Here is a 27,249-nt window from a genome sequence, read left to right as displayed (position 1 = left end):
TGGGTTTCCGCCAGGTGCTCCGGTTTCCTCCCACAGCCAAAGACTTGCAGGTTGATAGGTACATTGGCCATTGTAAATTGCCCCTAGTATAGGTAGGTGGTAGGAGAATGGTGGGGATGTGGTAGGGAATATGGGATTAATGTAGGATTAGCATAAATGCTAATTTTATGTTGTTGGTCGGCACAGACACGGTAGGCCGAAGGGCCTGTTTCAGTGCTGTATCACTCTATGACTCTATGAGAAGCTTCTCAACAAGAATAAGGAAAAATGTGAAGGCATATTTCCTCCCCTACACTATCCCAGTCATCATCTAGCTCTTATTTACCTATTGACATTGGCAGAAGTTGATGAATAAATTCCCTGCCCATTATCATTGCAGGGAAATATTACAGTTTATGTCTCTTGCATAAGACATTATTTGGGAAATTTAGATGGAAGAGTTGACTTTTTTTTTCTGAAGTGACTTACAATGATACTAACTCTGCAATTGTTTTGTACAGCTCCAGAATCCCAAAGTTTGCAAAATTGCTAATATTTTGAAAATTGTGAAAAGCAGCTATTATTCTACCTTCAAAAATACTATCTTGAAGGTCACAGAAGGTAACTCACCGGCATTATATTTTGAACATGTAATGTTGTATAGAATGTTTCAAAATTAAATAACCGGATGATTGGATACATAACATTGCCAGACTTGTAATTCGAGTTAAGCATCTAAACAGTAATTTGAAAAAGTATTGACCAGGTTTCTTACTGTGCTTGTAAATTATTGCTTATAATTGCAATTGGTGTGTGAGAGGGTTGGAGGATTGAGGTTGGGATTTGGACTGAGGCCTAGAGACAACAGGATCACAAAATGGATGAATATCGGGGCTCTACGCGTGTTATAGTTTTTCTTCTGGTGACTATTGGCTTTCTCAATTGTAATGAAAATCTTTTCATCTTGTCTGATACAACAGAAATGAGATGAATGGAGTTCAGTTGATTGAAGATCTCAAACAGGTATATTAACAGCTAACAAGTATATACAGTGAAGAGCTATCTATTTACAGGACTTGCTTCTTGGTGTTACAGTTACAGAGTGAGACTGGCTTGTAGTCACATGACTGCATCCTGGTACTTGGCTCATTAGTATTCTAAGATCTTAAGGGTACATTACTCTTAAAGACGATCACACAACATCCCCCTTTCCAAAGATAAGTCTCGTATGCTAAAAGCAAAACATATAAAATTATATAACATCAAAATTATTTACACATGGATAGAGATTATGAACTTTACAAATATAGAGGCTCAAAGGTTCATGTATCATCTCGATGGTTTGACAACCCTTGCTCAGGGGGTTTGTGTCTCATCTGTTGCTGTTCTTTCTGAAGGTTCTCCCTCTCTGCATTCATTTTCTGTTGCTCTGCCTTCAGCCTGCTAACATATTTTGTTGCTTTGTTCAAGATGAATGCTTTTGGGGCCTTGTCATTCTTTGAAAGTTCTGGCACGGCATCTCGAAGATCCAACAGACAATACTTCAACTCATTCCTCCTCTGTCTCCTCAGGACATTGCGTGTCCTTTGCCTCGCCTCATCCTCCACGTCTGAAGGCGTGGGGCTCTAGGTTGAGGACTTGTTGGAGATACCTGTCCATTCTGGCTCGTTGTGTGCTGGCGGTTCTCTAGAGAGCAGAAGTGAAAGCGTGGCATATTTGTGCTATTGCTGGGTTTCCAGACTGCACCGTTTGATGCAGGCCAGAGTCTACGTATGGGTTCCGATCCTTGGAGATTTTCCCTTGGCAATGCTTTTGTGGATGGTTATGATGTTGAGGTTCATACACGCTGGTAGTCCTGCCACTGCTGGTCTGTTTGTGTCTACTAGGTAGAACATTTGTGGTTTCCATTCTGACTTGCCATAGCAATAGCATTGTTAATGTGCCATTGCATGGAATGGGTGACCAATTGTATGCAGATAACTTGGCAGTTGTCGGTTGTATCATGGATTTCCAGCAACTCTGGTACATATCTTTGAGGATTCGGACTGGTAGGATATTTGAACTAGCGCCGGTGTCAATCTTGACCCTGAGTATATGTTTGCCAGCTTTCTTTGGGCACATGATGTTAATGGTGGAAAAAGCTTCCAGGTGTTGGTCTTCATCGACATGATGTGACAGGTTCACAAGGTGGAACGCTTGCTCGGCTTCCGTCTGAGAACTACTTCTCTCTGGGTCTTGTCTCAGGTCTGTTTTGCCGTGGATTTTGTGGATCGGCTTACGTTTACACCAGTCTCTGGCGCTTTCCTTGATGCTGCTGCCCTGTTGTCTGCTTGTTTGCGTCCGACCGTGACTTCTGGCTGTGTCTTTGGAGCCAGAATTCCTGCATAGGCGGGCCCAGTGTTCTTTTGCATCACATGCTTTGCACAGGTCACAAAAGGTAGGATAATTTCGCCATGAGTAGGACAGACCGCACTTACCACACAACTTGCTTGCTCTTTTCAACCTGGTTATGGTGCCAGTACTGTTGGTTGCACCTAGTGCTTGCAGTTGCTGTTGTCCAGCTACAATGACTTCATATTTTCTGCCATTTTCCAGCAGCGAATTAATGCTGTGACCTTTCTTTTTCCCCAAGAGGTCTTCCTGAAACGCCTCAATGGATGTTGATACGATCACTAGCTTCATTACTGAGTCTGACAGCTCAGCTTCTGGAAATCGCATTCAATGCCCTTACTATGGCATCTGCTGATGAACTGGTCTGTTGATTCCTGTGGTTGTTGTCATGAGGCCATCAATTCTATGTGGTGAATTCTAAAATTCACTGTTAATCTGAGTTGATCTTCCAGCAGTTTCCATATTTTGTGGGATCTTTCTCGTCCTCTTCAGATATGCCTGAGGTATTGATTCTGTGGAGTCCCTCATTTCCAATTGCCATAATTTTTTACAGCTTGCTTTTCTGGTTCTGTGAATACTTGGTCTGTGAAGCATAACTACATTCTTTGTTTGAACAATTAGAACTCAGGTAGGATATCAATGGCCTTCCAGTTCATGCTGGGAAGTTTGGTATCCATCTTCCTGCAGTTTGCTTTAAAATGTGCTTTAAGACTCTGCACTGTGACTCTCTACCGATTTTGTTTTTAAAAAATTCCTTAGACTGGCTGGTTTGATTGACAGGAACAGCTTGTCTGTTTATCTAGCTTCCAGCATGCTATTCTGTCTATTTATACAGCTGTGCAATAGGTATTTCAAGTGCTTTTTAACTAGGGTTTGTTTATACAGCCGTTCAAAAGGCAATTCCATGGTTGAGTGGTTAAACTCAGGCTGAGTGAATGAAAGCTCTTTAGGGCTTGATTGATTTAATGGGTTCTTTTTATAGCTCTAGCTGTGAGCTGCGTGAATGGAGGATTCCCGTACCTTTTGCTGTCAGACACCTCCTGTAATGGCACTGATCCTATCAGCCTGGGGGAGACTTTGAAAACAATCAATCGGCCTGAGATAGGGATTGGGTGTTGCATGTTTTTTTCTTCTCCTGAGCCTTTAAAAAAAAAAATAATCTTTGCAAGCACCTCAAAGCTTTTTATTAACTGGGGTTCCTGTACCGATGGCACACTGACTCACCCGATCACAGTGATTGATTTGCAGCCTGTCGTTCTGCTCTGTCTTCTACAGCTGGAAGTGAGTTTCTTTTCTTCTTTACACTGTTTGGGACAGTGTTTCTTTTAACTTTCTCTCTTTTAGCTGTAGGTAGTTTTCCTATGGTCTTCAAAATTGGATTTTGTCTTCTCACCTCAGCTGCCACCATGTAATGAGAAGCTTTTTATCTTGCCTGATGCAACAGAAATGAGATGAGTGGAGTTCAGTTGATTGAAGATCTCAAACAGGTTTATTAACAGCTAACAAGTATATACAGTGCAGAGCTATCTATTTACAGGACTTGCATCTTGGTGTTACAGTTACAGAGTGAGACTGGCTTGTAGTCACATGACTGCATCCTGTTACTTAGCTCATTAATATTCTAAGATCTTAAAGGTCTTAAAGGCAATCACAGAACATCAACAGAACTCCGAAAATGTATGGTTTTTTTAGTACTCAAACTATTCCTAAGTAGGACCCATGTTAGAAGACTTTGCAATGCCTTTTTGTAAATTAAACACAGCCTATTATTTCCATATACTTCTGTACAGCCATCATTCATTATTTAAGTCAGGTTGCTAGATCTCTGGAATATGTATATATCTTTGCAGCAGTAAAGAGAGCAATATTGCTGGTCATTAAAATAATATTCTCCTAATTGTCTCATATTACAAACTGAGGTACAGGATAGACTAGGCAAACACTACAAGCACTGAGAACCAGGTAGAAGTCAAGCCCCACACACCAGAGAAAGGAGTTTATGAATGATTACTTTGGACACCATAGAATTGACCAAATAGTTTTCAATCAATTGTCTAGTGATAGAATTGATTTTTCATTGGTTCAGATCTCTTATTTGTTAACTGCAATCCGATCAGCGCTGTAATTAACAGATGACGGATACTGGAGCCAATCTTTTTTTGAGGTGTGATGTCATGGAGGTGTTGTAGACACAAGACGTCTAATTAAGGAGAAACAGAATTTGAAGACTCAAAGTTTTTCATTCCTACTAAACGAAAACGGAAACCCTACATCAACTTGCCAATGATACTGTACCACCCACACTTAATATAGGGAAAGTATGGCATGCAAGATGTTACACCCTAGGAAATCAGTGGGGTGCCATATCTGTCATATTAATAATTCTTTTCTCCCAAAACTACATTTTTAAGTGAATAAGTTACATGAACCAATACAATGTAATTGTAGGTATCTGTATGTTTGAATCTCCAGTTTGGTTCCCTACCAGAGCTAGAACAAGAATCCATTAGTTCCAAGGAAGTGCAGTTTCACTGCTGTTATCTTTTAAATCCATTTAAGCCTCTAGATAGAGTTTTAATGATGAAACACAGCACAGACCGGCTATTGTTTCCTATGGTGTACTTGATGTTTTTGTCAAGGTTGACCGATTTTCTACTTTTTTGAGTTTTGCTTGCCTTGCTGTTTGTGCTAATATGACAGAGAATTGCATATAATGTGGAGTAGTGAAGTTTTGCTTCAATTGTATAGAATCTTGGTTAGACCACACTTGGAGTACTGCGTACAGCTTTGGTCCCCTTACCTGAGGAAGGATATTATTGCCATAGAAGGAGTGCAACGAAGGTTCACCAGACTTGTTCCTGGGATGGTGGGACTGTCAAAGAACAAAGAACAGTACAGCACAGGAACAGGCCATTCGGCCCTCCAAGCCTGCGCCAATCTTGATGCCTGCCGAAACTAACACCTTCTGCACTTCCGGGGCCCATATCCCTCTATTCCCTTCCTATTCATATATTTGTCAAGATGTCTCTTAAACGTCGCTATCGTATCTGCTTCCACCACCTCCCCTGGCAGCAAGTTCCAGGCACTCACCACCCTCTGTGTAAAAAAACTTGCCTCGCACATCCCCTCTAAACTTTGCCCCTCGCACCTTAAACCTATGTCCCCTAGTAACTGACTCTTCCACCCTGGGAAAAAGCTTCTGATTATCCACTCTGTCCATGCCGCTCATAACTTTGTAAACCTCTATCATGTCGCCCCTCCACCTCCGTTGTTCCAGTTTTTAGTTTTTAGTTTTAGAGATACAGCACTGAAACAGGCCCTTTGGCCCACCGAGTCTGTGCCGACCATCAACCACCCATTTATACTAATCCTACACTAATTCCATATTCCTACCACATCCCCACCTGTCCCTATATTTCCCTACCACCTACCTACACTAGGGGCAATTTATAACGGCCAATTTACCTATCAACCTGCAAGTCTTTGGCATGTGGGAGGAAACCGGAGCACCCGGAGGAAACCCACGCAGACACAGGGAGAACTTGCAAACTCCACACAGGCAATACCCAGAATTGAACCCGGGTCGCTGGAGCTGTGAGGCTGCGGTGCTAACCACTGCGCCAATCTGAGTTTTTCCAACCTCTCCTCATAGCTAATGCCCTCCAGACCAGGCAACATCCTGGTAAACCTCCTCTGTACCCTCTCCAAAGCCTCCACGTCCTTCTGGTAGTGTGGCGACCAGAATTGCACGCAATATTCTAAGTGTGGCCTAACTAAGGTTCTGTACAGCTGCAACATGACTTGCCAATTTTTATACTCTATGCCCCGACCGATGAAGGCAAGCATGCCGTATGCCTTCTTGACTACCTTATCCACCTGCGTTGCCACTTTCAGTGACCTGTGGACCTGTACGCCCAGATCTCTCTGCCTGTCAATACTCCTAAGCGTTCTGCCATTTACTGTATACCTCCCACCTGCATTAGACTTTCCAAAATGCATTACCTCACATTTGTCCGGATTAAACTCCATCTGCCATTTCTCCGCCCAAGTCTCCAACCGATCTATATCCTCTGACAATCCTCATCATTATCCGCAACTCCACCAACCTTTGTGTCGTCCGCAAACTTACTAATCAGACCAGCTACATTTTCCTCCAAATCATTTATATATACTACAAAGGTCCCAGCACTGATCCCTGCGGAACACCACTAGTCACATCCCTCCATTCAGAAAAACACCCATCCGCTGTTACCCTCTGTCTTCTGTGACTGAGCCAGTTCTGTATCCATCTTGCCAGCTCACCTCTGATCCCGTGTGACTTCACCTTTTGCACCAGTCTGCCATGCGGGACCTTGTCAAAGGCTTTACTAAAGTCCATATAGACAACATCCACCGCCCTTCCCTCATCAATCATGTTCGCCACTTCCTCAAAAAACTCAATCAAATTAGTAAGACACGACCTCCCCTTCACAAAACCATGCTGTCTCTCACTAATAAGTTTGTTTGTTTCCAAATGGGAGTAAATCCTGTCCCGAAGAATCCTCTCTAATAGTTTCCCTACCACTGACGTAAGGCTCACCGGTCTATAATTTCCTGGATTATCTTTACCACCCTTCTTAAATAAAGGAACAACATTGGCTATTCTCCAGTCCTCTGGGACCTCACCTGTCGCCAATGAGGATGCAAAGATTTCTGTCAAGGCCCCAGCAATTTCTTCCCTTGCCTCCCTCAGTATTCTGGGGTAGATCCCATCAGGTCCTGGGGACATCTACCTTAATGCTTTGCAAGACACCCAACACCTCCTCCTTTTTGATAATGAGATGACTGAGACTATCTGCACTCCCTTCCATAGGCTCATCATCCACCAAGTCCTTCTCCTTGGTGAATACTGATGCAAAGTACTCATTTAGCACCTCACCCATTTCCTCTGGCTCCACGCATAGATTCCCATCTCTGTCCTTGAGTGGGCCAACCCTTTCCCTGGTTACCCTCTTGCTCTTTATATATGTATGAAAAGCCTTGGGATTGTCCTAAGAAGAGAGATTGGGGAAACTGGAATTCTGTATCCCAGAGGGCTGTGGAAGCTCAGTCATTGAGTATATTTAAAGCAGAGATTGACAGATTCTAAATACAAATGACATAAGGGGATATGAGGATAGTGTGTGAAAAAGGCATTGAAGTGGATGATCAGCCATGATCATATTGAATGGCGGGACAGGCTCGATGGGCTGAATGGCCCACTCCTGCTCCTATGTCCCTGTGTTCCTATGTTCCTAATGTACAGCATAGAAACAAGTCATTCAGCCCAACTTGTCTATGCTGGCGTTTATGCTCCACATGAGCCTCCTCCCACCCTTCTTCATCTAACTCTATCAGCATATCCATTTCTTCCTTTCTCCCTTATGTGCTTATCTAGCTTCCCTTAATTACTGCTTGTGTTCCACATTCTTACCACTCTTTGGGTAAAGAAATTTTTCCTGAATTACCTTTTGGATTTATTGGTGACTATATGACATCAACAAAATAACAGCTTTTGTATTGTACAAAATACTATTCAATTCAACAGTAAGAATGGAAAGATAAGATAAATATTGCCTGCCAAGATACTCTAAACTTTTACTATGAGTCACCTGGTTTAGTTGGATTTTATTTCCCACCGGTAATGTTTGTTTTAGTGAGATCCTACACTATGCACAATGCATGGCATCTGCTGAAATTCTTCCATCTAGAACTGACAAATGGAACTGGCTCCTGGATTGACTAGTTTCAGTTTGTAAGTGAGCACTTCTAATATTTGGACAGTTATTTCGAGAACGGCAGAAGATGCAAGAAATAGTGATGCAAGTACAGTTTTAATGCTCGAATATTTTTTGACTACATTATCCTGTCTGATAAATTATTCCAAATGCTTATCAACATCTTTGATAAGGTACCAGGACCAAATGAAATGCCTCCAAGGATACTGAGGGAAGTGAGAGTGGAAATTGCGGATGCCCTGGTCATAATTTTCCAGTCTTCTTTAGATTCAAGGATGGTGCCAAAGGACTGGAGAATTGCAAATGTTTCACCTTTGTTCAAAAAATGGTGTAAAGATAAGCCTAGCAACTACAGGTTTAACCTCGGTGATTGGGTAGCTTCTAGAAGCGATAAATTAAGACAAAATTAATAGGCATTTGGGCAAATGCAGGTTTATTAAGGAAAGCCAGCACAGATTTGTGAAGGGCAAATCATGTTTAACCAACTTGCTGGTGTTTTTTGATGAGGGAATAGAAAAGATTGATCAGGGCAATGTTGTTGATGTGGTGTACATGGACTTGCACTACCATGATTACCAGTTGCTACAGCAGCTTGGCAACAGGCACCAACATCAAAAACAACAACTCACAGCGTCACTTGTCAGCTTCACGTGCAGCAATTGTGGCAGAACCTGCCTCTCAAGGATTGGCCTCCTCAGCCATCAGCAAAGGTGCACCAAGAGAAGACACCCCACCAAAATGGATTGTTTGCTGCATGGCCATCATCCTTCATAGATGGAAGGATGCCAATCAAAGTGCTGCAGAACAGACTTGTGAGCAAAGTTATAGCTTATGGAATAAAAGGGACAGTAGCAACATGGATACGGAATTGGCTGAGTGACAGGAAACAGAGAGTAGTGGTAAATGCATGTTTTTTTGGACTGGAGGAAGTTCTGTAGTGAAGTTTCCCAAGGGTCAGTGTTAGGACCCTTGCTGTTCCTGATATACATTAATGACCTAGACCTTGGTGTGCAGGTCACAATTACAAAATTTTAGTATGATACAAAACTTGGAAACATTGTGAACTGTGAGGAGGATAGTGTAGAACTTCAAAAAGACATAGACAGGTTGGTGGAATGGGCGGACAAATGGCAGATGAAATTTAATGCAGGGAAGTGTGAAGTGATTCATTTTGCTTGGAAGAATGCAGAGACAGTATAAAATAAAGGGTGCAATTCTAAAGGAGGTGCAGCAGCAGAGGGACCTGGGTGTATGTGTGCAAAAAACATTGAAGGTGGCAGGACAGGTTGAGAGAGCGGTTAACAGAGCATAACTTAGGCTTCATTAATTGGGGCATAGAGTACAAAAGCAAGGAAGTTATTTTGAACTTGTATAGAACACTGGTTCAGCCTCAACTGTAGTATTGTATCCAGTTCTGGCCGCCACACTTTAGGAAAGATGTGAAGGCATTAGAGAGAGTGCAGAAAAGGTTCACGAGAATGGTTCCAGGATGAGGAATTTCAATTACAAGGATAGATTGGAGAAGTTGGGACTATTTTCTTTAGAGAAGAGAAGGTTGAGAGGAGATTTGATAGAGGTATTCAAAATCATGAGGGGTCTGGACAGAGAAGATGGGGAAAAACTGTTCCCTTTGGTGGAGAGATCGAGAATAAGAGGGGACAGATTTAAGGTAATTGGTGAAAGAAGCAATGACGACATAAGGAAAACCTTTTTCACGCAGCAACTGGTTAGGATCTAGAATGCACTGCCTGAGAGTGCGGTGGAGGCAGGTTCAATCAATGCATTCAAGAGGGAATTAGAGTGTTATCTGAAAGGGAAGATTGTGCAGGGCTACAGGAGAAGACTGGGGAGTAGCACTAGCTAAACTGTTCTTTCGGTGAGCCAGTGCAGACACGATGGGCCGAACGGCATCCTTCTGCGCTAACAATCCTGAAATTCTGTGATTTAGGGTAATTTTCTTCTACTATATCTTTAAAAATACTCTTCACTCATTCATTTGATTTTATTTCTTCTAGGCTCATGTTCTTTTAGATCCATTTTATAGATCAACTACGTCCAAGAGATTCCCTCTTCGTGGATAAATACAGAGGCAAAGAATTATGGCATTAGTGAGTGAGCATGAGAGAGAGTGAGCTTGTGAGAGAGCAATTGCTCTAGGGCAGCAGAATAAGTGCGTGGGAGTGAGTCCATGGGGAAGAGCATGTGGGAGAAAGAGCACAAGAGACAAATGGAGTGCATGCGAAAGAATGCCTGTGTGGGACTGCATGTTGGAGAGTGAGTGCACATAAATGAGAGATTGCATAAGAGAGAGAGAGAGAGATTGCGTGTGTGCAAACATTTGAGGGAAGGGCAAATGAGAAACTGTGCCCATGAGAGAGTGAGAGAGAGCATACACATGAAAGTATGTGTTCCAGTGTGAATGTACAAAAAAACCATGAGAATAAATGAGCATACACAAAGGAGAGAAGCATGGACCATGAGAGTTTGTGCATGAACATGGAAGATAGAACATCACTCTAACTGTTCGGTGACTGCTTATGCAAATTATTCCAATGAGCTACTCGGTGTTAGGAAAAAGCCCCAGATTAACACCTGTCGGTGTCAGTAATTGTGTGTGTGTGTGTGTGTGTGTGTGTGTGAGAGACCACCTTGTTGTAAGAACTAGATGCCATAAACTTGCACATATGTGAATTTCTCCAATAGTCAAGGACGCAAAATGCAAAGCTGTTTTACTTTATAATCAGCAAGTGACTGTACAGAATAACTGTTACAGCAAATCTTACCTTTAACTTAATTCCAATCCCTCCTTGGTATGAAGAAAATATTAAGCTTGCCACATTGCCTCTGTTAATGGGCTAAGTAAAAATTTATTTTGATCAGCCAAAATCAGACCAAATATTATCCTGAGCCTGCAGCTCTTTTCTTGTGGTATTTTGGCTTAGATTTGTACCTGCCAAGTTCAGCAGATGTTACCAACTGACCTCAAACACATGCTTCAACTTTCTTTTGTCCTGCAAGTGCACAGGAAATTGGTAATTGCCCTCTAATTCTGTCTGGGGTTGGCCAATAGAACTTTCCAGCTATTGCCTAACTACTAACTGTGTTTCCAGCATTTGCTTTATTAAATATACGTACTTAGGATTGTTGTATAATTTATGTTTATTAAAGTTCCCACGTGTTTACTTGCTGTTCCTCCAACTCCTCCAGTTAATCTCCGCTTGGTAAATCAAAAATGCTTCAAATTTCTATGAGGTAATTCTTGCAAAAACACTATTTAGGTTACTGAATTCAATGGTTGACAAATTAAATAATGTCAATATGAAATCTTTATATTTTGCAATGTAACTAGAGTTGTCTTGAAAAAAATGTCTATAAGTATCTATTTATCTACATGCAATGACTACAAAAAAGACTAATTTTCCTGAAAAAAATCCTAAAGCATTTGCTTTATTGCCATTAAGCAGCTAAACTGACAACATTTTAAAATTCTTTCTTTGGATATGTGTATCCCTCTTCCCTGTAAAACAGCATAACCTTCACACGCCACAAGAAACCTGTACTATATAATTGTTCAGTCTAGGTTATGTCCATTATACTAAAGACTTCACACTTCAAAGTGTTAAAAGTAACAATAAAAATAAAGTCATTTCAGTTTATTTTTCCTGCCTTATGATTGGAAATTTTCAAACATCTTCCAATCTAACCCAAACAGTAATTAATTATCATTTGCTTGCCTTGAGCAATATCGCAGGAAATCTTTCAGTCCTCAAACAGTTAGTCAGTTTGCATGATCTAACAAAGTAAACTTCAATGTTATGAAGATGTGAATAATACTCTTAAATATTTGTAGCTCTCTCCGAGGCTCAAGATATTGAATTGCATCTCCGACCTTTGAAATATCATCTATCCCATCTGGAGGAATCAAACTTTCCTGAAATTGAGCCACTTATTGCTCCTCTTTTCCACACTATTTGCTTGATATGGAGCCATTCCAGATACTATTGCTTCCCATCAAGAATTATTGTTTTGCTACAGGAATTCTGCAATCTTATCATCAACCAGGTATGTGTATACTATGTGGGGATATATTAAAATTAAACAAATCTTTAGTTAATTTTATTATGAATATACAACACAGTCATAAATCTTATCAAATTGCGTTACTTGGGCGCCATACTATTGTGAAAAAAGATTATGTACAGCTGTCTGGCTTTTCTTCATAAAGTATAAAAAGGTTTCCAGCAACTTTTCCTGAAAATAATGCTTCTCTGAAGATCAGATATTGTTTCCATAACAGTTAGAAACTTATAAAAATGTGTAAATAATTTAATTGAAGCAATTGATGATTTTTAAAAATATACCTGTAAAGCTTTGTGTACCCTGAATTGCTAGTTTTAAATATCCATGCAGAACTTCGTATATCTTCAACCAAAATGTCAACATAATGTGTGTTTCTCCATAAAAAGTCATTCATCATTACAAATAATGAATTAGTGCATACTTCCTGTCCATAAACCTTACTTGTTTTGTTACAATTTGAAGTCATGGGTTTTATCTCAGAAGTTAACTTTGAAACTGCCTATGTCATTAATTATAATTGAAATTAGTATGTAAACATTCCTATCTGAACTGTTGTTGCTGGCTACAATGCAGCTGTAGGCTCTGGCCATTAAGTGGTGCAGTATCATGGGTTCCTCAACTCCAGCTTCCAATTCAAACAACCATTTTTCCTTGATTTTTAAGCATTTTCTCCCATTATTGGTAACCGTTGCCCATTTGCAGATCACCCCAATCACTGCTATCCAATTTTTACCACTTGTTGGGTGCTAACATTTGATATAAATGGAGCACCCAAGACATGCTCATTTGAAGCCTTTCCCCTTACCATTACCATCCCATCCATTGATTTTTGGTTAGAGCCATAATTTCCCAGTGGTAAAGTGGTTGGTCATCCAGTTTTCAGGATGGCCTTCCTGCCTTGTTTGTTTTTTCTGGTGAATAGTGGCTGTCCTCAATCCTACTTTCTGCTTTATGCACCACACATCATGACCAGCTTCCTCAAACCTTGTGACCCCACCATAATCATTTATACTCCTCCCTTCAAACAGCTGTTACCTCAAATTCCTCCCCCTCTATCTTCTTCCACTCCCCCCTACATATTAGCGCCCCTCCTTTTTATCTTAGAGTTTTGATGCCAGATACCTTTCAAATTTAAGCACCAGGAATCTTTCTTTACAAGCACTTAAATTCATATTATACAATTATCTATATGTTATTCAAAAATCTTCTGTGGGGCACACACTTCCTGTTTGCAAATTTTACTTCCTATTATAATTATTTGGCTATACTTCTGGGTCGATGTTGTTAAGACCAGATGAGAAAGGGGTATAGGGTACCCTCTCAACCTTACCTGGTATTATTGCAATAGGGTTTAATTTTAAACCAATCATGTTTTTAGCTCCCCTTTGGTGAATCTTTGTTCACTGCTTTCAAGCTCCAGATAAGTTTGATTAGCCTTCTTCTTGAGGGTTTTAAACTTTTGGCGATAGACTTCGGGTACTAATTCATATGCCCCGAGGATAGCATTTGTTGTCCGTTCATAATTTGTTGAACTCTCATCTGGCAACAGGGAATAAACCTCTTGGGCTTTTCCGGTTAGCTTGCTTTTTAATAAAAGAGGCCAGGTCTCAGCTGGGCATTTTAGCTGTCTTGTCAGTTTCTCAAAGGACATAAAAAATGCTTTCATATCTTCCTCATTGAATTTTGGGATTAGTTGAGACAGTTTTAACAATTCTGTACCCAGTCCTGAATTATGCTCCTCCTTATTGGCCTTGCTTTCACTGGGGTTACTCTGTCGCCCCCTAGTTAACTCAAGCCGCTTCAGCTCTCTCATTTTGCATTCCTTCCAGAGGGTTCTTTCTCTTTGTCTCTTCTCCCTCTCTTTAGCTTCATGTTACTTCTGGAAGGCTCTTTCTTACTCCCTCTCCTGCCTCTCTCTCTCTTTTTCCCTTTCCTCAAATTCAAGTTTCCTTTTATTTTTATTTATTTTGCAATACAGCAATGAAACAGGCCCTTCGGCCCACCAAGTCTGTGCCGACCATCAACCACCCATTTATACTAATCCTATATTAATCCCATATTCCTGCCACATCCCCACCTTCCCTCAATTCCCCTACCACCTACCTATACTAGGGGCAATTTATAATGGCCAATTTACCTATCAACCTGCAAGTCTTTGGCTGTGGGAGGAAACCGGAGCACCCGGCGAAAACCCACACGGTCACAGGGAAAACTTGCAAACTCCGCACAGGTAGTACCCAGAATTGAACCCGGGTCGCTGGAGCTGTGAGGCTTTGGGATCTACTAGCTTCAGTTGCAGACATTCAAGCACACAACCACAAGAAAACCTGTATTGAAATCTTGCCCTTTTTTGTTTGGGAACAATTTGGCTTCCCACTTCCAATTTCTCTCGTTTGTCTGTGGATCAAATCCAGGATGGTAGCCCACAAATTTCTGTTACGACCAGGTGTGAAAGGAGTCTAGGGTTCCCTTTCAGCCTGCACCTGGTCTTACCGTAACAGGGTTTAATTTTAAACGCACTTTTTTTTAGCTCCCCCTTAGTGACTTCCAATTATAAGGCAAAGAAATTAGCCAAACAGGTTTTCTTAGGTTTAAAGAAAAAAGGTTGAACTTTATTAAACTTTAATTCAGTTAACGCCTATGGATATGCAAGGCACCCACGCTAGCATGCATACGCGATACACACATGCCGATCGAGGCAGAAAAGAGCAGAAGAAATAAAGTGGAAAAGTTTGAGGCAATATCTGAAGATGGTTTTGGTTACTGTTCTTTGAGCTCGCTATAAAGTCCTTGATAGTAGGTAGGTCTTGCTTTTCGTTAGGACCCAGTATTTTTCTTAAACCTTGTTTGATATTGGAGAATTTTCTCTCTTGAAATTCATGTGCCCTCAGAAGGTCCAGAGGCTTGTGAGAAAGAGGTGGGAGCAGACAGGAGAAGTCTTCTCACTCCAGGAGCAAACAGTCTTTCTTTCAGTTCAAACTGTATAATTCAGAAAAGCCCAGGTTGCCAAACAGGTTAGTCATGTGACTAGCTGGTCTGACTACGTCTGTTTGTAGATTCTTTTGTCTTAGCCGACCCTCGAATGTCTCTTCTTACACACAATACCTGGTGCTCAAAGTTAATTGTGGGTTGAACTGGAGCAGGGAATAGCCCCTTTGTCCCTCTAAACGCTGTCTGTTAGTATGCAAATGCTTTTTTCCAGCCATGGCTGATCTGTTTAACAGGTCATCTCCTTGCTCCAGCAACAGTTTAAAATCAGTGTTCATATGATAAAATTAATATGCCTCATTCTTGGCAGGTGGGGAGTCTGCATGACAATGTTTACCATTGTAAATTACAATGCCAACATTTTCATATGTCAATTGTAACAATGTAGTTAAAGGATCTGACCTTTAGGCCATTCTGTGACATGGGGTTCTGGATTCTCTTTCCCAACTCTGATGTGTAAATACAAAAAATAAAGTTCATCGACAGATTATGTGCAGTGCCAAGGGCAGTTTACTGGTACAATTATTTAATTCGCTTGTCAATTAAAAGACTCTTATTTTAGATAATCTTTTTAGCTTTTTAACATAGCTTTAAAGTCAGTTATTACATGGAGCTGGATTTTCATTACAGATGTGGGAAACAGGAGACAGGTCTGGTTGGGGGTCAGAAACCTGCCTGTGGTTCAGGTGCTAGATGAGCTGCCTTGTCCTGGATGGTGTCGAGCTTCTTGAGTGTTGTTGGAGCTGCACCCATCCAGGCAAGTGGAGACTATTCCATCACACTCCTGACTTGTGCCTTGTAAGTGGTGGACAGGCTTTGGGGGGGGGTCAGGAGGTGGGTTACTTACCACAGAATCCCCAGCCTCTGACTTGCACTTGTAACCACAGTATTTTTATTGCTAGTCCAATTGTCAATGGTAACCCCTCAGATGTTGATGGTGGGGGGATACAACAAAAGAACAAAGAACAGTACAGCACAGGAACAGGCCATTCGGCCCTCCAAGCCTGCGCCGATCTTAATGCCTGCCTAAATTAACACCTTCTGCACTTCCGGGGTCCATATCCCTCTATTCCCTTCCTATTCATATATTTGTCAAGATGTCTCTTAAACGTCGCTATCGTATCTGCTTCCACCACCTCCCCTGGCAGCAAGTTCCAGGCACTCACCACCCTCTGTGTAAAAAAACTTGCCTCGCACATCCCCTCTAAACTTTGCCCCTCGCACCTTAAACCTATGTCCCCTAGTAACTGACTCTTCCACCCTGAGAAAAAGCTTCTGACTATCCACTCTGTCCATGCCGCTCATAACTTTGTAAACCTCTATCATGTCGCCCCTCCACCTCCGTTGTTCCAGTGAAAAGAATCCGAGTTTTTCCAACCTCTCCTCATAGCTAATGCCCTCCAGACCAGGCAACATCCTGGTAAACCTCCTCTGTACCCTCTCCAAAGCCTCCACGTCCTTCTGGTAGTGTGGCGACCAGAATTGCACGCAATATTCTAAGTGTGGCCTAACTAAGGTTCTGTACAGCTGCAACATGACTTGCCAATTTTTATACTCTATGCTCCGACCGATGAAGGCAAGCATGCCGTATGCCTTCTTGACTACCTTATCCACCTGCATTGCTACTTTCAGTGACCTGTGGACCTGTACGCCCAGATCTCTCTGCCTGTCAATACTCCTAAGGGTTCTGCCATTTACTGTATACCTCCCACCTGCATTAGACCTTCCAAAATGCATTACCTCACATTTGTCTGGATTAACCTCCATCTGCCATTTCTCCGCCCAAGTCTCCAACCGATCTATATCCTGCTGTATCCTCTGACACTCCTCATCACTGTCCGCAACTCCACCAACCTTTGTGTCGTCCGCAAACTTACTAATCAGACCAGCTACATTTTCCTCCAAATCATTTATATATACTACAAACAGCAAAGGTCCCAGCACTGATCCCTGCGGAACACCACTAGTCACATCCCTCCATTCAGTGATGGTAATGCTATTGAACCTCAAGGGGAGATGGTTAGAGTTTTTCTTGTTCGAGATGGTCATTGCCTGGCACTTGTGTGGCACGAATATTACTTGCCACTTATCAGCCCAAGCCTGGATGTCGTCCAGGTCTTGCTGCATGTGGACATGGACTGCTTCAGTATCTGAGGAGTCACAAATGGAACTGAGCACTGTGCAATGATCAGTGAACATCCCCACTTCTTACCTTATGATGGAAGGAAGGTCAGTGATGAAACAGCTGAAGATGGTTGGGCCTAGGACACTACCCTGAGGTACTCCAGCAGAAATGTCCTGGGGCTTAGATGTTTGTACTCCAACAACCACAACCATCTTCCTTTTGTGCTAGGCATGACACAAGTGTCTGCTGCTGTATTAATTGATTACTCCTCGTTCATCCCCCTCTCCCCTCTCTGTGTCCATCCCCCTCTGTGCCCATCCTCCTCTTCCCCACCTCCGTGTCCTTCACCCTCTCCCTCCCCCTCCACTCTATGTCCATTCCCCCTCCCCCTCCTCTGCTTCCATCTCTCTTTCCCACCCACCACTCCCCGCCCGTTCCCTGGGCCGATGCGTGTTTAAAGGGCTTTCAGCGTACTCCCTCTGTGCCTCTGGCTGTGTGCTAACCCGCTTCCTGTTCTTCCCTCGGCCTCTCTCTCTCTACCTTCGCCTGACATACACTTTAATAGGAGAGCTGTCAACAAAGCCGAGCCACGGGCAGCCCACTGTCAATCAGAGGAATGGCGGGCCGGATGGTAACCACGGACCTCAAAATTTTTTATCACAGACACTGGAGTCCGTGTATGGACATGTTGCCGACCCCTGCTCTATGATGTTATTGATTCAGTGATACAATGTTTGGTTTGTTGTTGTCAGTGAGTTGTGATGTATGTGGTTTGTTTTTATTTCTGCAAGTTTAGTTTTGCTGTTGGATTATATGGTGTCAAAAGAAAACAGTAATGTATTCTGTTCTAATTTACGTTCTTCAGTTTATTATGTTTATTTTCTTCAATCTCTATGTATTTGGAATTGCAGCTTCTGTTGTCCATTGTTTTAGGTTATATTGTTATTCGAGTCTTTGAGAACATTGTGATAAAACTTCTCGGCACTGCACAGGTCTTGATTGGGTACAGTGCCACTAGTGATGAACTAGTGTAACAGATATTGTTCGTAACGTATGGGCAGACAAAGGAAAAGGGATCCAGATGAATGTGTTTTGAATAGGCTTTTTGAAGTTCCATCATCCAATATGTATGATGAAACTGTGCACCTCCTTTTCCTGTACCGGGTGATGAATTGGTATTGTAAATGTCAGCAATTCTTTAAAAAGAATGGTGTTGAATTTCTGTATTATAAATATATTATAGGTTATTTTTCAGCATAATAAATATATTATAAATCTAGCTTGTTAAGGCAATGCTGTAAGAGTTCAATTATGATGTCACTGCACTGTACTCTGTACACTTCTGTTTTTATATTTTTGTTAATATTACATTAAATCCTTTATACATTTTTTTAAAAAATGGTCTGAACTGTTGTGATCCATCTTCTCTATAATAGGGTAAAATTTCTATGCAGATTTCAATCTTGTTTTATGTCTGACATTTGATGAGATTAAATTAGTGCTTTTAAATTTATTCTACAAAACTTCCTTGAATTTAATTAGCGTGAGTACAGCATTTGACAGCTAAAACAGGACAGTGGTCTTTAAAAATCTTAGTCTGGTTGTCATCTGTCAAAAGATTCTGTTGTGAAGCTTTTGTATTTCAGGGATCTTCTAATTGCTATTTTTATTTATGTGTGTATATTCATGCATATTACTTTTAATTTTTTTGTATTGAACAATATTTTTGTCAACAGGCTTTAAACTATCTGGTTCCGGAAGAGATTTTTAAAGTTGAGATAGAAGAAGCATTAGAGAAGGTGCAGCTTACTATTCATATTTTGAAAAGCTTTAAGAATTGTTTTCATCAACACAGATTAAGCATTTCCTGGTACTACAGCAACAACATGGAAGTGAAACTTTGGGACTTTCCCACAGAGATGGTCTTTGCTCGTTTTCATAGATTTGTTGACCGATTGTTGAAAATTGAGGTATGTGAAACTAGGTTATACATGTGTTTCACCTAAATACGTTAACTGTACTTCTACTATTGCATCTCAGCATTATCAGCAAGTCATAAAAAAGTAAGATATATTCATTCCTAAATGCTTCTTTAATTTTAGAAACCAAAGCTAATTTTGGCTGTTTTAATAGAGGCTGTCAGAATTTCTAGGGATTTAAACTTGATGCCAATTGGTCACAGCAAACCTTTTATTGGCACACAGCAGAGCTCAACACATTTCAGTGTCCAGGCAATAAGTTACAGTTCTGAACAGATCCGATATCACCCATTAGATTACAGGACAGAGTATTGTGCATTGTCCACTTCTTCTTGGTCAACTTCTTTAGCCAGATGGATGTTAGACTCCTGCCAGCATTATGTCCACCCATACAAGCCAAGGTGTTTTCTTGACTTCTAGTCCCTGCTGACTGTTCATAACCCCTCTTCTTTTCTGCTCCAAAGTGGCAGTCATCTGACTCAATGGGCTGGATTTTCCCATAATCGCCGGCACACCGATGTTGGGGCCATTTCCAGGTCCTGACCCTGCTGGAGATTGAAGTGTGCTGCACATCAGCATTTTGTGAGAGGTGACCAATTAGTGAGTCGCCGCCTCGATATCTATCCAATTATGGATTGTGAGGGTGATCAGGAGGCAGGAGCTGGAAGTGATGGGCCCCATTTAAAGGGTGTCTGTCAGCCTTCTAAGTGAATGGAGCCAGGGGCTGTCAGGCATGAGGGAAAAGGCTTTCAGATCAGGAAGATTGCAGTCTGTCATGGTAGCACAGCCCCAGGTCTCACTGATACCTCCCTGGAAATGATGCTAGAAGGGCTTCAAGAGAGGAGGAACATTTTGTTTCTAGAGAACGGCAGAGGCCTGCCAGACAAACAAAGGCATGGTTGGAGATTGCCAGGGAGGTCAGCAAATGCAGCGTGGTTAGCAGGACTTGGGTCCAGTGCAGAAAGTGCTTCAATGACCTGTAGTCTGGCAAGGTGAGTAAGGTGCAAAGCCAAGCAGTCAGCCATGAGGGTCTTGAAGGGATTGTACACGTCTGAGCAGGAGGGCCTGAAGGCAGGTAGTGTAAAGTGTGATGGAGTCTTCATGTGCAGACTGCATTCTATACAGCTGACCTGTTGAATGGACTGTTAGGTGCTATGACTTTGGATTCAAAGCTTGTGTTTTTTTCTGAGGCAGTCATTCACTTGAACTGAAACTGAAAGCTCCAGAGAGTTCTGGAAGGATGAGGCTGGTCCAAACCAGTTTGAAACACACAGCCTTATGATCAGAGACATGTGACTGGAGCTCTGGTTTCAGGTTTGGAAGAACACTCTGCAGTGGGTGGAAGCAAAAACAGCCAGCTGTTGTTTTAAAGAGACAACCTGGGAGCTGCATGTTGTGCTTCCAGAAAAGCTGCTTGGATTTGAAACAGGCTGCTAGCTGTGATGACAAATTGCAAAGCAGCAAGTTGGAGCAGTTGTTTTAACAGCATGCAGAGGAACCTGAACTAAGAGCTGACCATAGGTGAATATGACTTACGGCAGCTGTCTTTGGTGACTTAAAGAGTTATCAGTGGAACCATGCCATCAGGACGGTTGTGGGCGACGCTGAGGTTGTTTGAGAGGTGACCAGACCAAATCATTAAAGGTAAGATTACATTGCACGCTATTTACGGGACATCATTTCTTCCATATCTGCATCCAGGAGGACAGGACTTGGAAAACTACCTGAGGGAGTTCTTGATTTTGATGTACTTTGGGACTGTTCAGCACATCTTGCTGAAAGGACTGTTCAGACGATTCATTAGAACTATCTTTGTTGCATCTGATGATTAAAGTGTAACCTTTAAGATATATAAGTTGACCATGATTTAATTGATAGTTCATATTTAATTTATGCTGGTTTTAGTTTGAGTGTTAAAGTAAAAGTTATAAAAGTGAAATCTTGTCCGTTTGTCTTTTGTTTCCTAAATTGGGGTTAGTCAGTGGATTCGGCTCTTTTGGTTTGTTGGTGATCTCCATGGAGATCATAACAATAGGTACACCAAGGAGATGTATGCCCAGTGACATCCATCACCCGAGGGAAGGGATCAAAGGCATGTATGCTTGAGAGGATAGTAATGTAAGCCCTTGGCCAGTGCAATGATAGGATCATCACTTCTGATTGTGGATCATGATGAGCAAATGTAACTGTAACTGAACTCTTCACCCTCACATTGTGGGAGAAAAGAACACACAACGCCTGCGAGAGAAATCATTCAGGGGGTGGAGTGGCCAACCTGGCAATATTGATGCACAAGGAGGAGGATCTTGACATTGGGAGGATGGCTGCAGTGACAAAGAGATTGGTGTGTAGCAGAGAGAGGGTGAAAGTTTATTGAATGTTCTGTGAATGTGCCTTGGAGCAGCTTCCAACTTTGTGAAGGCATTTCCAGTAGATGCCACTTGATGTGCTGACAGATGTCTGATGAAGCATCTGCTGAGATAAAGTGCAAGGACCTGAAGTTTTCTCTCTTGCACAGGGTCGATGCCAGAGGATCAGCGGCAGCTGAGTGTGGAGGTTGTGGAAACCTCAGAGGAAGACTTGCATTCTGCCAAACCATCGTCATAGGAGTCAAGTGCACCCTCCATCAGTGCAGATACATGCACCTTGATGTGACCTCAGGTGACTTTAGAATGGGTGGCGTAATACGAATATCACAGCACATGAGCAGGAGTAGGTGGTGGAGGCAGAGGCTGCTGTGGGCAGTCCCCATCGGAGCTTGGAGGACAGCTTCAGCCATGCTTACCCGACCAGAGATGCTGAGCCTCAGGGTGCTTGTGGAGCAGCAATGGGAGATGTGTGGACATCTCTCAGAGTTTCCTGAGGAAATGGAGGAGTCCATTAATGACATGAATACTGCAATGTCTCAGACATATAAGCGCATGAGCTTCTCCATTGAAAGAGTGGCCACCCTCATGGAGAGTCATCTGAAGCACTCCACTGATTGGATGTAGGAGCAGCATGATCAGGTTTTACGATGCATTCTGTAGCATTGACCGGTCTGTTGCAGTGATGCTGCATGGATGTATGCACACCCAATCAGGTGTTCTCCCGCACCTGGTAAGTGCAGACGTGTACCTGTGCCATGAAAGGACTGAGGCAGGAAGGGATGATGTAGATGGTGCCACTGCCCAAGGACCCCATCTTCAGAAGCTGACCCCTGACCCCCTCTGACTGAGACCCACGATAAACCTCATGTTCCTCTGACTGAGCCTGTCTCTGCACAAATGCAGTTGGCACATCCTGTCACGGTGTCATCATGTACACCGCGACCTCAAAGAAGGGCACCACAGGAATCTCAGGCACCGGGTCACCCTTTCGAGCAGTTTGTTTGTTCTGGGAAAATGTGCAACCTCGTCACTATGTCCTGCCTGTGTGTGAGGTCTAAGAGTGCCAGGTGGCCACGTGCATTCACAGATGACTCTATGCATCATGAGTGCTAAACCCCATGTGAAGTGGATCTGTATTTGCACTCTGGATAGGGGCTGCTATATATAAACTGGCTATCTGAATTAGATTCCTCCATTGGAGGATCCACCATGCTCAGGAGAAGTGTTCCTGGATCAGGGTGTCCCAGACTTCCCTGCTATCCTGCCCAGTGAGTCTCCATGAGTCCGATCTCTGGGTGACCCTGACGTTCCTCCAGCTGGTCCTCATCAAAATCCTCATCCTCCAATGAGGCAGCATGGTCTTCCCCATGGACTTCCTCCAGGACCACTCCTCTCTGAATGGCCATGCTGTGCAGACTACAGCAGACCACAACAATGCAGCAAACCCCTGAAGGGGGTATTGGAGGGTTCCTCCGACCAGTCAAGGCACCAGAAATGCATCTTCAAGTGGCTGATGGCCTGCTCAGTGGTGGTCCTTATGCTGAGATGGCAGCAGATGTATTGCTTCTGTGCCTCAGTTGTGGGGTTTCGCACAGGCATCAGCAGCCATCTCTTTGCCGGGTGCCCCTTGTCCACCAGGAGCCATCCACAGAGGCTGTGTGGTGGGATGAACAGCTGCAGCACCTGCAACTGTCTCAGAATGAAAGAATTATGACAGCTGTCAGGAAACCTTGTGCACACCTGAAGGAACTGCTGACAATGGCGGCATATCAGCTGCACGTTTAATGAGTGGAACCCCTTCCTGTTGATGAATATTCCAGCCTGAGATGAGGGGCTTTGATGGTCACTTGTGAGCAGTCGATCACACCCTACATCTGTCAGGGAATCCTGTCATTGAGGCAAATCCCACAGCCCTCTGCGGCTGACTGGCCACATCTGTACTGAAGGCGACAAAGTCAGATGCCCTCAGAAAAAGTGCACCCATCACCTGAAATATGCAGCTATGGGCAGCCGTTTGCGACATCCCACACAGGTCAGCTGCCAACCCCTGAAATGAGCCAGAAACTAGAAAGTTCAACATCACTGTCAACTTGACAGCTAGCAGATCCTACAATGGAATAATCTAATCCAGATGGCCAGTTTATATATAGCAGACACTTAGAGAGTTCCCTTATGCCTTGTGGCATAAAGTCATCCTTCAGAACCACGCACAACTCAGTCACCATCTGCCTCAATAAGCGAAGCCATCAGCAGCACTGCGACTCCGACACGCTCATGAAGCTGATCCTGTGGGTATCGCCTTCCAGCCCCTCCTGCCCCTCGACCAGAATCTCTGCATCCATGTGCACTGGGTGACTGCCTTCATTGCTGCGAACATAGGAACATCGGAGCAGGAGTGGGCCATTCAGCCCAACGAGCCTTCTCCGCCATTCAATTAGATCATGGCTGATCATCTACCTCAACACCACTTTCCCGTGCTATCCCTATATCCCTTGATGTCATTAGCATCCAGATATCCATCGATTTTTGTCTTGAACATGCTGAATGATTGACCTTCCACAGCCTTTTGGGGTATAGAATTCCAAAGATTTACCACCCTCTGAGTGAAGAAATTTCTTCTTATCTCAGTCTTAAATGGCCTACCCCTTATTCTGAGACTATGTCCCCTGGTTCTAGATTCACTAGCCAGGGGAAACATCCTATCTACATCCACCGTGTCATATCCTGTAAGAATTTTGTAAGTTTCAATGAGATCACCTCTTATTCTTCGAAACTCTGGAGAATACAGGCCCAGTTTCCTCCATCTCTCCTGATAAGACAATCTCACCATCCCAGGGATTAGACTGGTGAACCTCTGTTGCACTCCCTCTATGGCAAGTATATCCTTCCTTAGATGAGACCAAAATTATACAAAATACTCCAGGTGCAGTCTCACCAAGGCTCTGTACAATTGCAGCAAGACTTCCTTACTCCTATACTCAAAACCCCTTATGATGAAGGCCAACATACTATTTGCCTTAATTGCTTGCTGCAGCTGCATGTTAGCTTTTAGTGACTCATGAACAAGGGTATCCAGGTGGACATCAACACTTCCCAACCTCCCACCATTTAGGAAATACTCTGCCTTTTGTTTTTTCTACCAAGTGGATAACTTCACACTTATTCACATTATATTCCATCTGCCATGTTCTTGCCCAGTCACTTAGCCTGTGCAAGTCCCCTTGAAGCCTTCTTGCATCCTCCACATAACTTACATTCCCACCTAGTTTTGTGTGATCCACAAATTTGGAAATATTACATTTGGTCACCATATCCAAATCATTGATAGAGATTGTGAACAGCTGTGGCCCCAGCACTGATCCTTGCAGTACCCCACTAGTCACAGCCTGCCATCTTGAGAATGACCGTTTATTCCTACTCTCTGTTTTCTGTCTATTAACCAATTCTCAATCCATACCAGTATATTACCATCAATCCCATGTGCTCTAATTTTGTTTACTAACCTCCTGTGTGGGATTTTATCAAGCCTTCTGAAAATACAAAAACACCACATCCACTGGTTCTACTTTATCTATGCTACAAGTAACATCCTCAAAAAGCTCCAACAGGTTTGACAAACATGATTTCCCTTTCATAAATCCATGTTGATTCTGCCCAATCATATCATTATTTTCTAAGTGTCTGGCGATGTGCGAGGCAAGTTCTTTACACAGAGGGTGGTGAGTGCCTGGAACTTGCTGCCGGGGGAGGTGGTGGAAGCAGGTATGATAGCGATGTTTAAGAGGCATCTTGACAAATACATGAATAGGATGGGAATAGAGGGATACGGTCCCCGGAAGTGCAGAAGGTTTTAGTTTAGGCAGGCATCAAGATCGGCGCAGGCTTGGAGGGCCGAATGGCCTGTTCCTGTGCTGTACTGTTCTTTGTTCTTTGTCTAGTTATCACATCCTTTATAATAGGTTCTAACATTTTCCCTACTACTGACGTCAAACTAACAGGTCTGTCATATCCCGTTTTCTCTCTCCCTCCTTTCTTAAATAGTGGGGTTACATTTGCTACTTTCCAATTTGCAGGAACCTTTCCAGAATTTATAGAATTTTGAAAGATAACAACGAATGCATCCACTATTTCCGTAGCCACCTCCTTCAACACTCTGGGATATAGCTCATCTGATCCAGGAGATTTATTAACCTTCAATCTAATTAATTTTTCAAGTACTACCTCTTTATTAATACTAATTTCTTTCAGTTCCTCATTTTCACAAGTCCCTTGCTTCCCTAGTATTTCTTGGAGATTTTCTGTATCTTCCTCCGTGAAGACAGAGATGCATTCACACCCCTTAGGCAAGGTAATTCAGATTTGGTCCATTCTCAGGGACAGGAGGGTGTGACTACGAGTGAGGCAGGTATGGGCCAGAAAGTAGCCATGGAGGAACCTCAGCCCTTGCACTTGTCTAACAGGTTCGAGGTTCTTGCAGCTTGTGTGGACGAGAGTAGTGACTGCAAGGAGGATAAACAAACTGACCACAGCATCATGGTGCTTGGAACCATTCAAGTTGGGGGAATAAAAAGGAATGCAGTCGTAGTAGGGGACATTATAGTTAGGGGGATAGATACTCTGCAGCTGAGAGCCTGAGACCCGGAATCTGTGTTGCCTATCCAGTGCCAGGGTTAAGGACATTGCCTCAGAGCTGTGGAGGAACTTGGAATCAGAGGGGAAGGATCCAGTTGTACATGTAGGTGCCAACAACATAAATAGGACTAAGAATAAAGTTTTGCTGAGGGAGTATGAGCAGCTAGGGCTAAATTAAAAAGCAGAACCATAAAGGTAATAATCTCTGGATTACTACCTGAGTCACGAGCAAATTGACATAGGGTTAATAGATCAGAGAGTTGAATGCGTGGCTCAAAGATTGATATGGGAGAAATGGGTTTCGATATTTGGGGCACTGCACCAGTACTGGGAAAGAGGGAGCTATACCATTGGGATGGCCTTCACTTGAACCGTGCTGGGATCAGTGTTCTGGCGAATCATATAACTAGGTCTGTAGAGAGGGCTTTAAGCTAAATAGTGAGGGGGGGTGGGTTCAGCTCAGGGAAAATTTAGAAACTTAGCGAGAAAAGACAAGGCAATAGTGGAAGGTAGCGATACGGGTATTGATAACCAGAATGTGACAGGAAGGAATAGAGCATATGAACAGAAGTGTGCACCAGCAAATAAGGTCAGAGTAAGGAAAAATGGTAAAAAGACAGAATTAAAGGCTTCATAGAGATTGGACAAATCAAATTGCCAAAGGTAGCCTGAAGAATCATTTCATAGAGTGTATTAGGGACAGTTTCTTAGAACAATATGTTGTGCAACCAACCCAGGAGCAGACTATTTTAGACCTGGTAATGTGTAATGAGACAGGATTAATAAATTATCTCACAGTAAAGGATCCTATAGGCAAGAGTGATCATACCATAATAGAATTTTGCGTTCAATTTGAGGGTGAGAAGTTTGGGTCTGAAATTAGTGTCTTAAACTTAAATAAAGGCAATTACAAGGATATGAAGACAGAGTTGGATTGAGTGCACTGGGAA

The 27,249-nt window shown here is 42.7% G+C and overlaps 1 protein-coding gene across 1 annotated transcript in view; it reads left to right on the top strand.

The window, feature by feature from the left end:
- Positions 1 to 27,249, top strand: part of dnah9l (dynein, axonemal, heavy polypeptide 9 like) — a 563,466-nt gene that overhangs the window by 11,176 nt on the left and 525,041 nt on the right. Inside the window, exons 5-7 of the mRNA XM_068036275.1 lie at positions 501 to 600; positions 11,977 to 12,188; positions 19,056 to 19,289. Of these exons, the coding sequence (XP_067892376.1) occupies positions 501 to 600; positions 11,977 to 12,188; positions 19,056 to 19,289 (546 nt within the window). The remainder of the gene's footprint in view (positions 1 to 500; positions 601 to 11,976; positions 12,189 to 19,055; positions 19,290 to 27,249) is intronic.

This window comes from Heterodontus francisci, chromosome 7, assembly GCF_036365525.1.
Source record: "Heterodontus francisci isolate sHetFra1 chromosome 7, sHetFra1.hap1, whole genome shotgun sequence".
Lineage (NCBI taxonomy): Eukaryota > Metazoa > Chordata > Chondrichthyes > Heterodontiformes > Heterodontidae > Heterodontus > Heterodontus francisci.
The sequence above is the reverse complement of the archived record's forward strand: the minus strand, read 5'-3'. Positions and strand labels throughout refer to the sequence as shown.